Source organism: Salvelinus alpinus, chromosome 37, assembly GCF_045679555.1.
Source record: "Salvelinus alpinus chromosome 37, SLU_Salpinus.1, whole genome shotgun sequence".
In the NCBI taxonomy this organism is placed as follows: domain Eukaryota; kingdom Metazoa; phylum Chordata; class Actinopteri; order Salmoniformes; family Salmonidae; genus Salvelinus; species Salvelinus alpinus.
In genome coordinates this window covers 9,138,241-9,152,631 of record NC_092122.1, presented here as the reverse complement: position 1 = coordinate 9,152,631, position 14,391 = coordinate 9,138,241, and the positions used below count along the sequence as shown (strand labels likewise).

Here is a 14,391-nt window from a genome sequence, read left to right as displayed (position 1 = left end):
CACTAGTCAACTACAGACCTACGGACACACACACATGGAAGCACACACACCGGGGGCTAGATATTATGCCATAGATAGGATCATACAGTAATTAACACATGCACACACACTCTCCCCCATTCAACCGTGCTGCTCTAAGCAGTGTGGTCCCATACAGTAGGCAGTGGAGTGGACCAGTGACTGGATGGGGGAGGCTAGGTTGTTGATAGTATCCCTCCATGTGTCATTGCTTCCCTGTATGTCATTCCAGCACAGCCCCTTCAGGGGACATCCTCTCTGCGTTCTCTCCCACCCTCTCTGCATTCTCTCTCTCTCTCTCTCTCTCTCTCTCTCTCTCTCTCTCTCTCTCTCTCTCTCTCTCTCTCTCTCTCTCTCTCTCTCTCTCTCTCTCTCTCTCTCTCTCTCTCTCTCTCTCTCTCTCTGCATTCCCTCTCTCTCTCTCTCTCTCTCTCGCTCTCTCTCTCGGCATTCCCTCTCTCTCTCTCTCTCTCTCTCTCTCTCTCTCTCTCATTCCCTCTCTCTCTCTCTCTGCATTCCCTCTCTCTCTCTCTCTCTCTCTCTCTCTCTCTCTCTCTCTCTCTCTCTCTCTCTCTCTCTCTCTCTCTCTCTCTCTCTCTCTCTCTCTCTCTCTCTCTCTCTCTCTCGGCATTCCCTCTCTCTCTCTCTCTCTCTCTGCATTCCCTCTCTGCATTCCCTCTGCATTCTCTCTCTCTCTCACTCCCTCTCTCTCTCTCTCTCTCTGCATTCTCTCTCTCTTCCTCTTGTCTGTCATTTTCTCTCTATCCTCCACTCTCAGTCATCTAACCCCCCTCCTCCTCCTCCTCTTCTTCTTCTTTCTATTCTCCCAGTCCGTCTTAACTCTGCTGTAGAAGAGAGCAATGTCTCAACTGCTTCTCCGTTACTATGGTGACGGCAGCAGGCGCCTGTACAACGCCTGTCACAATTTGTCAGGCGGTGATACAGCTGCTTTAACCTTGCAGACAACCTTCCGCCCTCCACCCTCCTCCTCCCTATCATCTGTTCATCTCCTCTCTCTCCTCCGCCCTGTCAATCTCTCCATCTATTTTCCACTCATCTCCTCAGTCCTCAACTCTTTCCTTTCCATTCTAAATGTCCTCTAGTTTCCTGTCACTCCACTCCTCTCTCTTCTCCTCTTGTCTTTTCACTCTACTCTCTCGTCTCCTCCTCTCCTCTTTTCTTCCCTTTCCACCATCCCTTCTTTCCTCTCTCCTGCTCTCTCATCCCCTGGTATAGAGGAATATGCTGTGCTATAGCCCAGTGCTCCAGGTGACTATATTGGGTGGTCAGAAACATGGCATCCCTCCCAGATCAGACCCCTCTGGTTCTGGCCTCACATCCGTTAGTCCTTCCCAGTAGAACCCTTCAGAACTGGCCTACTGACATATGTCCCACTCCACACACACACTCACCAGCCGTGCCAGGCCAACAGATGGCTAGGCAGTACACACACACATGCACGTGCGTACATGTACACGCACACACGCCCGCCCACACACAGACAGACAGACACACACAGATAATGGGATCCGACCCTTCATTTCGAACAGTAAATAGAGCAAATAAACCAACGAACACACTCCACTGTAAGGTGTTGTCTTTCCCTGCCCTCTCTCGAACTTGTTCCTCTCAGGCTTTCCCTGCCCACTCGCATACTTGTTCCTCTCAGGCTTTCCCTGCCCTCTCTCATACTTGTTCCTCTCAGGCTTTCCCTGCCCTCTCTCGTACTTGTTCCTCTCAGGCTTTCCCTGCCCTCTCTCATACTTGACCCTCTCAGGCTTTCCCTGCCCTCTCTCATACTTGTTCCTCTCAGGCTTTCCCTGCCCTCTCTCGTACTTGTTCCTCTCAGGCTTTCCCTGCCCTCTCTCGTACTTGTTCCTCTCAGGCTTTCCCTGCCCTCTCTCATACTTGTTCCTCTCAGGCTTTTCCTGCCCTCTCTCATACTTGTTCCTCTCAGGCTTTCCCTGCCCTCTCTCATACTTGTTCCTCTCAGGCTTTCCCTGCCCTCTCTCGTACTTGTTCCTCTCAGGCTTTCCCTGCCCTCTCTCGTACTTGTTCCTCTCAGGCTTTCCCTGCCCTCTCACGTACTTGTTCCTCTCAGGCTTTCCCTGCCCTCTCTCGTACTTGTTCCTCTCAGGCTTTCCCTGCCCTCTCTCATACTTGTTCCTCTCAGACATCTGTTGGTTCCATGATTTTGCTATACTGTATGCCGTTGCATACAGTATAGCAAAACAGACCAGGCTTTAAATGCTTCAATGACTTCCTGAGGCCAAGGTTAAGGGCAGGAACCAGGAAGTGACAAACACAGACAGGGGACAGGAGTGATGCACCAATTACTTCCTGGGGTCAAGGGTCACCTGTGCATTCTGCTTGAGGTGGTTGTGGGTGATGATACAGACAGATCTCTATAGAGGAGGTCATAGGGGTTACGGAGGCAAGTCGCACAGACGGCATTGTGTGACACTATGGGACATCTCCCAGGGGCCTTTGTAGCATGTCGGGAGTGTGGCGGGAGAGAGGGAGAGCCAAAGAGACAGGCAGAGAGCGAGGAAGGGAGAAAGCCATTAGACTCATCATTTATCAATAACCTAGCCGCACGCAAACCTCAGCAAAACAGACAGAGCAAAGGGATGTCAGAGAGAGAGAGACAGGGGGGAGAGGGGGAAAGAGAGAAAAAGAGAAGATTGAAATAGGGAGAGAAAGGTAAAGAAAGCAGTAAAGAAAGAGACAGGTGTGAGAAAGATGGAATTTCTATTGATACGAATCCTCCATCATGATGGGACTCGCCTCTCATCAGAAGGTAAATGAGACTGTGCTGCACATTACATCTCTCTCTCTCTCGAAATAAAGCCATCAAAGCAGTGATAACTTGTCTTAACAACCAATGACACTAACCAGCCTAATGAGTTTACCCCTGTCTGATTAGTGCACAGCAGAAAACCATTGCTGTATTGTAGAGTGAGTCAGCTTCTCCTACAGTAATCCTGTTCCCACCCAGCAGGGGCTGGCCAATTAAATGTTAATCTAATTTCCTCACTCTTCCCTGCTAATGGAAAAGTTTTCATGCTCCCTCTTCTTCCGCTTCCTCTCTTTTACGCTCCCTCTCTTTCATACTGCATCTCTCTATCTAGCTTTTCTTCACTTGCATTTTGTCTTTCCTCGTCTTTCTCTGGCACGCACACACGCACACCTGACTCCTTTTCAATACACTTCCTGTTCCCATCACTTACACCTGATTACAGAACTCTGTTTGAGTGGGCTGTTCTGGATGACTGGTGTTGAGGCCATGTTAAGGGTAAAGTGAATTGAGAAATAGTATTTACAGGAGCAATTAGGGTGAATTGCCTTACTCAAGGGCACATAGACAGAATTTTTTTCATCTAGTCAGATTGGGGATTCGAACCAGCGACCTTTCAGTTACTGGCCCAACGCCAAGGCCACCTGCCGCCTAGTTGTGCTTCATCCTCTACAAGAAGATCAGGGTATTGAGAAAAGTTACCTCCCAAACTACAGGAAGAGAACAAGAGCTCTCACAGTTCTTTCAGCTTTAAACAATTATTCCGATGCAAACTACGGGAAGGACAAGCAGGGTGAAGAGATCCATTTCACAAATGCCATTCGGTGTTGACAGCTGGCAGTAGCAGGCGAGACATCTCTCACTCTGTCTGAGTGGGATGGAGACCAAAGACTAAAGGTCTACTCAATAACGACGAACGATGCAGTGCACACACGTTTCACACATAATAAGTCTCCTTCTCTAAACACTGCCTGTCACCACGGCAACGCAGAGAAAGTGTGTACTGTATGTTCATGGCGTGGGTCGGGCAAATAACGTGAGAGAGTTTGATCATCTCCTCGAACAGAGTGTGGTGTGATTGGAAGGTGAGAGTTTTCATAGCATAGTGTCTATGTTTAGAAACCTGTGAGTATCCGTGTGTGAAAGCAAGCCCAGTTCAGAGACTCCTAGCCTCCAACGTAGACTTCCAAGTACTAGACAGATAGAATCAATACACCGAGTGTACAAAACATTCTGAACATCATACTCTTTCCATGACATAGCACTCCTACCAGGTGAATCCAGGTGAAATCTATGATCCCTTATTGATGTCACTTGTTAAATTCCCTTCCATCAGTGTAGATGAAGGGGAGGACACAGGTTAAAGAAGGATTTTTAAGCCTTGAGACAATTGAGACAAGGATTGTGTATGCGTGCCATTCAGAGTATGAATGACAAAATATTTAAGTGCCTTTGAACGGGGTATGGTAGTAGGTGCCAGGCGCACCAGTTTGTGTCAACAACTGCAACGCTGATGGGTTTTTCACACTCAACAGTTTCCCGTGTGTATCAAGAATGGTTGGAGTCAACATGGGCCAGCATCCCTGTGGAACGCTTTTGACACCTTGTAGAGTCCATGCCCCAACGAATTGAGGCTGTTGTTCTGAGGGGCTGTTCTGAAGGCACCTAATCTCCATGTCCATCTCACCTGTAGCGACATGACACAGTGCAGACAGAGGGCGACCATGACCACTCCCAGCAGCAGGGCGGCGACGTTGCGCGTGTCCCACAGTGACTCCACCAGGGGTATACTGCCCACCTGCCAGTCATAACACAGCACCGCGGGAGACAGCAGCAGCCAGGCGTTGAACGCCAACAGGTAGCAGTAGGTCAGGAACCTAGAGGGAGAAGACAAGAGAAGAGGAAAGAACAGAGACAAATAGAAAGAGAGAGAGAGTGTTCAAATGTTAACTATTGGTCACATTCTTACATTACATGTACAGGAAGTTGAATCGCACTGTATTCAACCACACTCTATGTTGTTTACTGCAAACAGCCATGAAAGAACATCCTGTTCCTGTTCTGTTGGTCATCATGTCCTCCGTTAGTTTAGATATGGGGCTGTGTCCCAAATGGAACCCTATTCCCTCTGGTGCACTACTGTTGATCAGAGCTCTATGGGCCCTGGTCAAAAAGTAGTGCACTACAAAGGCCATATGGTGCCATTTGGGACGCAGGAGTTCGAGCGGCTGTGCTATTGATTCTGTCACACTGAGGGAGCTACCTGAGACCATTACATGGCCACGGACAGAAAGAGAGGAAAGAGAGGTCTGCTTGACTGAGCAGGAGAGAGAGGAGGGAGTAGGGGAAAGTGAAAGGATTGGTGGCTGAGAGAGGAAAACGAGAGAAACAGAGAGAGGGGAGCATGAAGCGATAGAGGACACACACACACACACATAGCCACACACACACTGCTAAATCACTAAATGACTCTCCATTACAGTCAATGGCTGTCCCTTATCATTTAGAACAGATAAGCTGGCTCCTCTATGGAAATGGAAAGGCTTTAGCTCCAGTCTGAGTGGGTGGCCGTTCCTCTACTCAAGGACTAACTGGAACAACAAACACAGAGCTGTAAGGAACGGTTCTGTGTGAACTGCTCTGTAGCTGAAGCTATGACTGGAGGATGACTTAGTGAGTTCGGTATTTGGGATGGTGAACTGTAAGACAAAACTTTTCAAATGGGCACACAGTCTGCCCCCAGCTGTGCCCTCGATACCATATGTGAATTGATTGCCCGCCATCTATCTTCTGAGGCGTGCTGCTAGGTGACCTAAACTGGGACATGCTTAACACCCCGGCCATCCTACAATCTAAGCTTGATGCCCTCAATCTCACACAAATTATCAATGAACCTACCAGGTACAACCCTAAATCCGTAAACACGGGCACCCTCATCGATGTCATCCTAACTAACTTGCCCTCCAAATACACCTCTGCTGTTTTCATTCAAGATCGCAGCGATCACTGCCTCATTGCCTGCATCCGTAATGGGTCTGCGACCAAACGATCACCCCTCATCAGTGTCAAACGCTCCCTAAAACACTTCTGCGAGCAGGCCTTTCTAATCGACCTGGCCGGGGTATCCTGGAATGACATTGACCTCATCCCGTCAGTAGATGATGCCTGGTTAATCTTTAAAAGTGCCTTCCTCACCATCTTAAATAAGCATGCCCCATTCAAAAATTGTAGAACTAGGAATAGATATAGTCCTTGGTTCACTCCAGACCTATCTGCCCTTGACCAGCACAAAAACATCCTGTGGCGTTCTGCATTAGCATCGAATAGCCCCCGTGATATGCAACTTTTCAGGGAAGTTAGGAACAAATATACACAGGCAGTTAGGACAGAAGTTTCAAACAGAAGTTGGCATCTTGTAGTACTAACTCAAAAAAGTTCTGGGACACTGTAAAGTCCATGGAGAATAAGAGCACCTCCTCCCATCTGCCCACTGCACTGAGGCTAGGAGACACTGTCACCACCGATAAATCCACCTGGCTACCCATACCCCGGTCAACTGCCCGGCACCCTCCACAGCAACTCACCAAAGCCTCCACCATTTCTCCTTCACCCAAATCCAGATAGCTGATGTTCTGAAAGAGCTGCAAAATCTGGACCCGTACAAATCAGCCGGGCTAGACAATCTGGACCCTCTCTTTCTAAAATGATCTGCAGAAATTGTTGCAACCCCTATTACTAGCCTGTTCAACCTCTCTTTCGTATCGTCTGAGATTCCCAAAGATTGGAAAGCTGCCGCGGTCATCCCCCTCTTCAAAGGGGGTGACACTCTAGACCCAAACTGCTACAGACCTATATCTATCCTACCCTGTCTTTCTAAGGTCTTCGAAAGCCAAGTTAACAAACAGATTACCGACCATTTCGAATCCCACCGTATCTTCTCCCCTATGCAATCTGGTTTCAGAGCTGGTTTTGGGTGCACCTCAGCCATGCTCAAGGTCCTAAACGACATCATAACCACCATCGATAAGAGACATTACTGCGCAGCCGTATTCATCGACCTGGCCAAGGCTTTCGACTCTGTCAATCACCACATTCTTATTGGCAGACTCGACAGCCTTGGTTTCGCCTGGTTTACCAACTACTTCTCTGATAGAGTTCAGTGTGTCAAATCGGAGGGCCTGTTGTCCGGACCTCTGGCAGTCTCTATGGGGGTGCCACAGGGTTCAATCCTCGGGTCGACTCTCTTCTCTGTATACATCAATGATGTTGCTCTTGCTGCTGGTGATTCTCTGATCCACCTCTACGCAGACGACACCATTCTGTATACTTCTGGCCCCTCTTTGGACACTGTGTTAACTAACCTACAGACGAGCTTCAATGCCATACAACTCTCCTTCCGTGGCCTCCGACCGCTCTTAAACGCAAGTAAAACTAAATGCATGCTATTCAACCGATCACTGCCCGCACCTGCTCGCCCGTCCAGCATCACTACTCTGGACGGCTCTGACTTAGAATACGTGGACAACTACAAATACCTAGGTGTCTGGTTCGACTGTAAACTCGCCTTCCAGACTCACATTAAGCATCTCCAATCCAAAATTAAATCTAGAATCGGCTTCCTATATCGCAACAAAGCCTCCTTCAATCATGCTGCCAAGCATACCCTCGTAAAACTGGCCATCCTACCGATCCTCGACTTCGGTGATGTCATCTATAAAATAGTCTTCAACACTCTACTCAACAAACTGGATGCAGTCTATCACAGTGCCATCCGTTTTGTCACAAAGCCCCATACACTACCCACCATTGCGACCTGTACACTCTCGTTGGTTGGCCCTTGCTTCATACTCGTCGCCAAACCCACTGGCTACAGGTTATCTACAAGTCTCTGCTAGGTAAAGCCCCGCCTTATCTCAGCTCACTGGTCACCATAGCAGCACCCACTCGAAGCACGCGCTCCAGCAGGTATATCTCAATGGTCACCCCCAAAGCCAATTCCTCCTTTGGTCGTCTTTCCTTCCAGTTCTCTGCTGCCAATGACTGGAACGAACTGCAAAAATCTCTGAAACTGGAAACACTTATCTCCCTCACTAGCTTTAAGCACCAGCTGTCAGAGCAGCTCACAGATTACTGCACCTGTACATAGCCCATCTATAATTTAGCCCAAACAACTACCTCTTCCCCTACTGTATTTATTTATTTATTTATTTTGCTCCTTTGCACCCCATTATTTATATTTCTACTTTGCACATTCTTCCACTGCAAATCTACCATTCCAGTGTTTTACTTGCTATATTGTATTTACCTCGCCACCATGGCCTTTTTTTGCCTTTACCTCCATTATCTCACCTCATTTGCTCACATTGTATATAGACTTATTTTTCTACTGTATTATTGACTGTATGTTTTGTTTATTCCATGTGTAACTCTGTGTTGTTGTATGTATCGAATTGCTATGCTTTATCTTGGCCAGGTCGCAGTTGCAAATGAGAACTTGTTCTCAACTAGCCTACCTGGTTGAATAAAGGTGAAATTAATTTATATATTTAAAAAACAGTCAATGTGACTTGAAGTGAAATGAAACTTTGATTTGACAAAACTGCAAACGGGAAAATAAATATTTTTGTGCTTCAGTGCATTGATAAAAATGAATCCTAACACCCACACAAACGCTTATGTGCAGAAACACACAGACGTGCACGCACGTATACAGTAGGGCGATGCTAGAAGTAATTTGCACGTGTGTGTTTCTGCATCCAAATGGCACCCAGCCCCCTCTCTGGTCAGAAGTGCATGAGAACATGAGAACACTGTGACACCCCACTGAGATACCCTATCAGCATTCTCATCCCACTCAGAAGAGCAGCAGCTTCAGAGATATGCATAGATTACACATTGATTCTCTCTCTGCAGCAAAACAAGCTTTCCATAGAATAGATAGGGAAAGTCAATTCTCCATTGATTTGGACAGGCGGGTTCAGATCGCCTGTTGATTTGAGAGGGGACGCAGAGTGAATATGAAGTGCTGGTATATCATCAATTTATGGAGGAACATCTAACGCCGGGGGACAGCATTAAGTGACCTATTGACAGCTTCACCTAACCTAGTGCTATAGTAGATTGAGGGGAACATCCCTGTTGATTAGGAGGCTAGATATGTGCAATGGATGTACAGAATTACAACATTCTCTTTCTGTTTTTGCCACCCAGTCAGGCTGGCTATTGGAGAGAAAGACATACAGATAGACATAGACAGAGAGACAGGCACAAGCATGAACAAACATGAGTGCGCACACACACACACACACACACACACACACACACACACTCCTCCAGACTTGGCGACTGACAGAGCCAGAGAGTTAAACATGGAGGAGAGTATGCTCACCAACTGCCATGATCAGACTGGAACGGGACATAGATTCAATTGCCCCACCGCCCACAACCCCCCTCTCTCCCCACTTAGCACAACATGCACAGCATTTCCTAACAGAGAGGAGAAGACAGGGCAGGGAGAAGTGAGGGAGGCGGAAAAGGGAGAGAGGAAAATGATGCATGGATGAGAAAAAGAGAAAGAAAAGGAAAGAGAAAGAAAACGAGAGGGAGTGAAAGAGAGAGAGCACTCCAGAAAGAGAGAGAGACAGACAGAAGAGTTAGAGAGAGAAAATGAGAGAGAGAGCACTCCAGAAAGAGAGAGAGCACCCCAGAAAGAGAGAGAGCACTCCAGAAAGAGAGAGAGACAGACAGAAGAGTTAGAGAGAGAAAATGAGAGAGAGAGCACTCCAAAAAGAGAGAGAGCACTCCAGAAAGAGAGAGAGACAGACAGAAGAGTTAGAGAGAGAAAATGAGAGAGAGCACTCCAGAAAGAGAGAGAGCACTCCAGAAAGAGAGAGAGACAGACAGAAGAGTTAGAGAGAGAAAATGAGAGAGAGAGCACTCCAGAAAGAGAGAGAGACAGACAGAAGAGTTAGAGAGAGAAAATGAGAGAGAGAGCACTCCAGAAAGAGAGAGAGCACTCCAGAAAGAGAGAGAGACAGACAGAAGAGTTAGATAGAGAAAATGAGAGAGAGAGAGAGAGAGAGAGAGGGAGTGAAAGAGAGAGGGAGACATTGAGAAAGACATTGAGACAGAGAGAAATAATAATGGAGAAAATGAATTGTAAGTCGCTCTGGATAAGAGCGTCTGCTAAATGACTTAAATGTAAATGTAAATGAATAGCAGTTGCTGACAGGTAGGTGATGGGAGGTTTGAGGACTGTAGCTGTGTCTCCTCTGTCTCCTGTGTTCCAGCATGTTCTCCCTGATCAAGAGTCCTGAATTCAGGTGTCAAACCACCCAGCTTAACAGCCTTAAACGCTCACAGAGTCATGATGTGAGGAGAGCACTCCACACCACTCAGCGCAGAGGACACTGACACACCAGATAGACAAATACCTTAAAATACACACACACACACACACACACACACACACACACACACACACACACACACACACACACACACACACACACACACACACACACACACACACACACACACACACACACACAGGCATGCTCACGGGCAAACACACACACACAGGTAAATACATGCACGCACATGGGCAAACACACACACACAGAAAAAGGCAATCACAGACAATGGCACTTGATGTTTAATGGATTAGAATGTGTTGCAGTATGACACTCAAGATTCTCAAAATCTTTCAGTATTGAACTTGATGTACACACTCAACTAGACAATCACACACACACACACACACACGCACACACACTCAACTAGACAATCACACACACAACTAGATAATAACACACAAACACACCTAACCTTTATGAGAAACGAGAGAGGAATAGCAAATGCTAAATGAACAGAAATGTCACTGGTCTGCAACATGGTCAGTTGAAGATAAAAACTCCAAAGCACACCCACACACACGCCCACACACACGCCCACACACACGCCCACACACACACCCACACACCCACTCACGCACGCACGCACGCTCGCGCACACACACACACACACACACACACACACACACTGACAAGGTGCCATTAACCAGACTGGGCTAGACTGTTGCATATCATTCATATAGTAAACAGCTACTTCTCCTGTCACCAGCGGTTGATCAATCAGTAATATAATACTGTAACCGCAGTCCGCTTGTTTATTCAAATAAATCACTTAAGCACCTACACACACACACACACACACACACACACACACACACACACACACACACACACACACACACACACACACACACACACACACACACACACACACACACACACACACACACACACACACACACACACACACACACAGGCTAGATTAATGACAGAAGTGAGGCCGCTACGATGAATTATAAATGGCTTGTCAGAGAACCGCTGACATGATGGATAATCACTACAGATGGAGAGGGAATGAGTAAACACAGACACCACACCCCAAGGACGATACACACTCTTCACACACACACACACACACACACAGCAAGTATGAAACACATTTCTCATACACACATATCCATAACTGACTGATTGTCAGTATCAAAAGGACAAACACACTCTTCAAGGTTAGTCTCAATCCTCAGTATTCACTACGACACACATCTCTTCATTAAAACATAATGGAGCACACTGACTGATGGATAGATAGATAGCTGGCTGGATGGAAGGTTTGTAACACTAAGACTGACATTCTCCTTTCTCAATGACAAGAGCATCCTTGAGACAGTGCCAGGAAGGAAGAAGGGAAGGAGGGAAAGAAAGACTGGGTGTAGGGTATGAAGAGATTTAGGAAGTACATTTCCCAGGTGGCTTTGCAAGAGCTAATGACAGATTATCTGTTGCCCGACGACAGCTACAGTGTCTGCCACTGCAGATAGGGACCAGAGCGCTACTGCTCACACACTCTTGAGGCCTACAACAATGGAGTAGGCCCTGAAGCCTGGGGAGTTGGTAGGAGGCTAACCCAGGGAGGGAGGCTGTTGTTTGGGTCTATTTGTGGGTCCATTTATGTTCATACTCTTTTATACAACTTTTAATATGGTGGTTACATGTATCAGAAAATATGACTGAATATGACTGATTTCAATACAGTATCTTAGCGTTTTAGCATTGAAATGCATTTAACATGTCTGTGATAGGGCTAGGAATAACCTGGTGAGCAGGTGAGGAGAGAAGGAGGCTGGGTTGTCCTGCTCAGAGAAGAGAGGCATGGAGCCGCCCATCAGCCAGAGCCTGAAGGACATGATGACTGCCACCTACAGGAGGGAGGAGTGAACAGCAGGACATTACCATGCAACTAGACCTACATTTACACATATCAACATAACAGTGAAATGTTCCGAAAACTAACGTCAAACAGGTGCTTTAACATACACATTCAACTTATATAATGTTAACTGTACCGAACATAACATCAAACGTGTGCTTTAACCTACACATTCAACTTATATAATGTTAACTGTACCGAACATAACATCAAACAGGTGCTTTAACCTACACATTCAACTTTTATAATGTTAACTGTACCGAACATAACATCAAACTTGTGCTTTAACCTACACATTCAACTTATATAATGTTAACTGTACCGAACATAACATCAAACTTGTGCTTTGACCTACACATTCAACATGATTACTATACCAAACAGATGTGTACTGAGATATAGACATTGTCTTAGTTGTATGGTTGTGGTTGATACTCACATAGAGAGAGACGGCACAGGCTCGTTTGAGGAAGGGGACGGAGATTCTGAGAAGGTCCTTCATCTTGGAGCCGGAGAGGTGCCTGGAGCGCAACAACACAGAGAGATGAAAGGTCAGAGGACGGACCCATAGTATTTGAGTCAGAGGACAGACGCATAGACTTGAATCCTCCACCAGGGTTAATGGCATGTTTAGTCTCATCAGTTTACTTGTTCACCATTCCACCTGTACACTCACTAATGGTATTGAAACTCCATAATGGGGGATAGAGGAGGATGAGAGGAAAGGAAAGGAAAGGAGAAGGGAGGTGGAGAAAAGAGAGAGGAAGAGTATGAAGTGTCATATAACAGAGGTGCACAGACAGAGAGGGGAGAGAAAGACAAGGGGAGAGAAAGAAGAGAAGAAATCAGCAGAGACAGATAAAAGAAAGACAGAAGTGAGAATATCGGCCAGAGCAAGTCAATGAGGTACGAGAGAGAGAGAGAGAGTATGGAACTCTGGTGTCTGTCTAATGCTGCAGAGACATTAGACAGAGAGGAGGAGAGTTTAAAAGAACAAACCAATTGTAAACGAGTGTCATTATCTAGTCACGATGTGTGTGTAAGCCTGTGCTATGTTGTGAGGTGCATTCTAAAAATCCCACAGTCACTGAGGCAGCGAGGGAGCGAGCGAGCGAGAGAGAGAGATAGAGCGAGAGAGAGGGAGAGAGAGAGAGAGAAAAGAGAGAGAGCAGGGAAAGCAGGGAGAGAAAGGGTGCAAGAGAATCCCGAGAGTCGGCGGCGCTCACACCGACAGAATTCCGAGCACGGAATGTAAAGAGACATGTCGACCTTGAGAAACATTACGGATTTGAGCTGCGCTGAAGACAGATTTCACGCTGTGTAGAGGAATGAGATGTAACAAACAAACACACACATACACACAGACGGGTATTGTTGCGTTCTCAGACCTGGGCCTCTCACACTCCCCGAAGGCCTGATGGGCGAGACGTCGCACAACAGGATGTTAATGTGTCATGACAACTGTGACCGTGGTTTCAGGGAGGGATGAATGAAGAAGCGGAGGGAGGGGGTTCATTTGGGCGTGGAGGGGAGAGACATTGAGATGTGGTTGATTGTTCAAGAGTTGTTCAAGAGATTCAAGAGATTGTTCAAGAGTAGAGTTGGAGCTAGGAGTCACCTTCCTCACACTGCTTAGTGATGCAGTGTGTGTGTGTGTGCGTGTATTGTCTGTCTTAGACATTATACACCAGGGATCAGTTACACACCATGGAAACGTAGACAGACAACACACACACACATCTTGTTTGCTGCAAAGAGAGAGAGCGCAACCTGCACATGCCCCCCCCCGCTATCAGCTCAGTGGGGGAAAAAAGGCCCGGGGGGAGTGTTCTGTACAGGAGTTCTGGATCAATGGCAGCGCCTCTCTACTTTCATACTGACCTTCAAACCAACCACACTTTGTTTAAGGTACAGAGCAAAGAAATATGTCTCACACACACACACACAGAGTTCTGCTTTCCACACCCAGCAAAAAGGAACGAGTTATGCCTCTCCGTGTGTGTGTGTGTGTGTGTGTGTGTGTGTGTGTGTGTGCGTGCGCGTGCGTGCGCGTGCGTGCGTGTGTGTGTGTGTATAAGAGAGTGCAAGCATGCAGCTTTCATGGTTGATGAAGTGTGTGTGTTGGATTGGCTGGCACACTCTCCTTCTCAGGGGCGACTGGACAAAGCGGTCCCCAGCGTCTGCCTCACACCTCAGGTCACACCTCAGGTCACACCTCAGGTCTCCTCTGGGTCAAAAGGGCCGTAGGGACTTCTGTTCCTGTGGTGTGATGGGTGATGTAATGTGAAGGGCTGCTC

The 14,391-nt window shown here is 47.1% G+C and overlaps 1 protein-coding gene across 1 annotated transcript in view; it reads right to left on the bottom strand.

The window, feature by feature from the left end:
• The window catches only part of LOC139565969 (protein O-mannosyl-transferase TMTC1-like), a 93,946-nt gene that overhangs the window by 40,629 nt on the left and 38,926 nt on the right, over positions 1-14,391 (bottom strand). The window contains exons 5-7 of the mRNA XM_071386707.1: positions 12,534-12,615; positions 11,980-12,083; positions 4,503-4,692 (exon numbers count right to left, since the gene is read on the bottom strand). Of these exons, the coding sequence (XP_071242808.1) occupies positions 4,503-4,692; positions 11,980-12,083; positions 12,534-12,615 (376 nt within the window). The remainder of the gene's footprint in view (positions 1-4,502; positions 4,693-11,979; positions 12,084-12,533; positions 12,616-14,391) is intronic.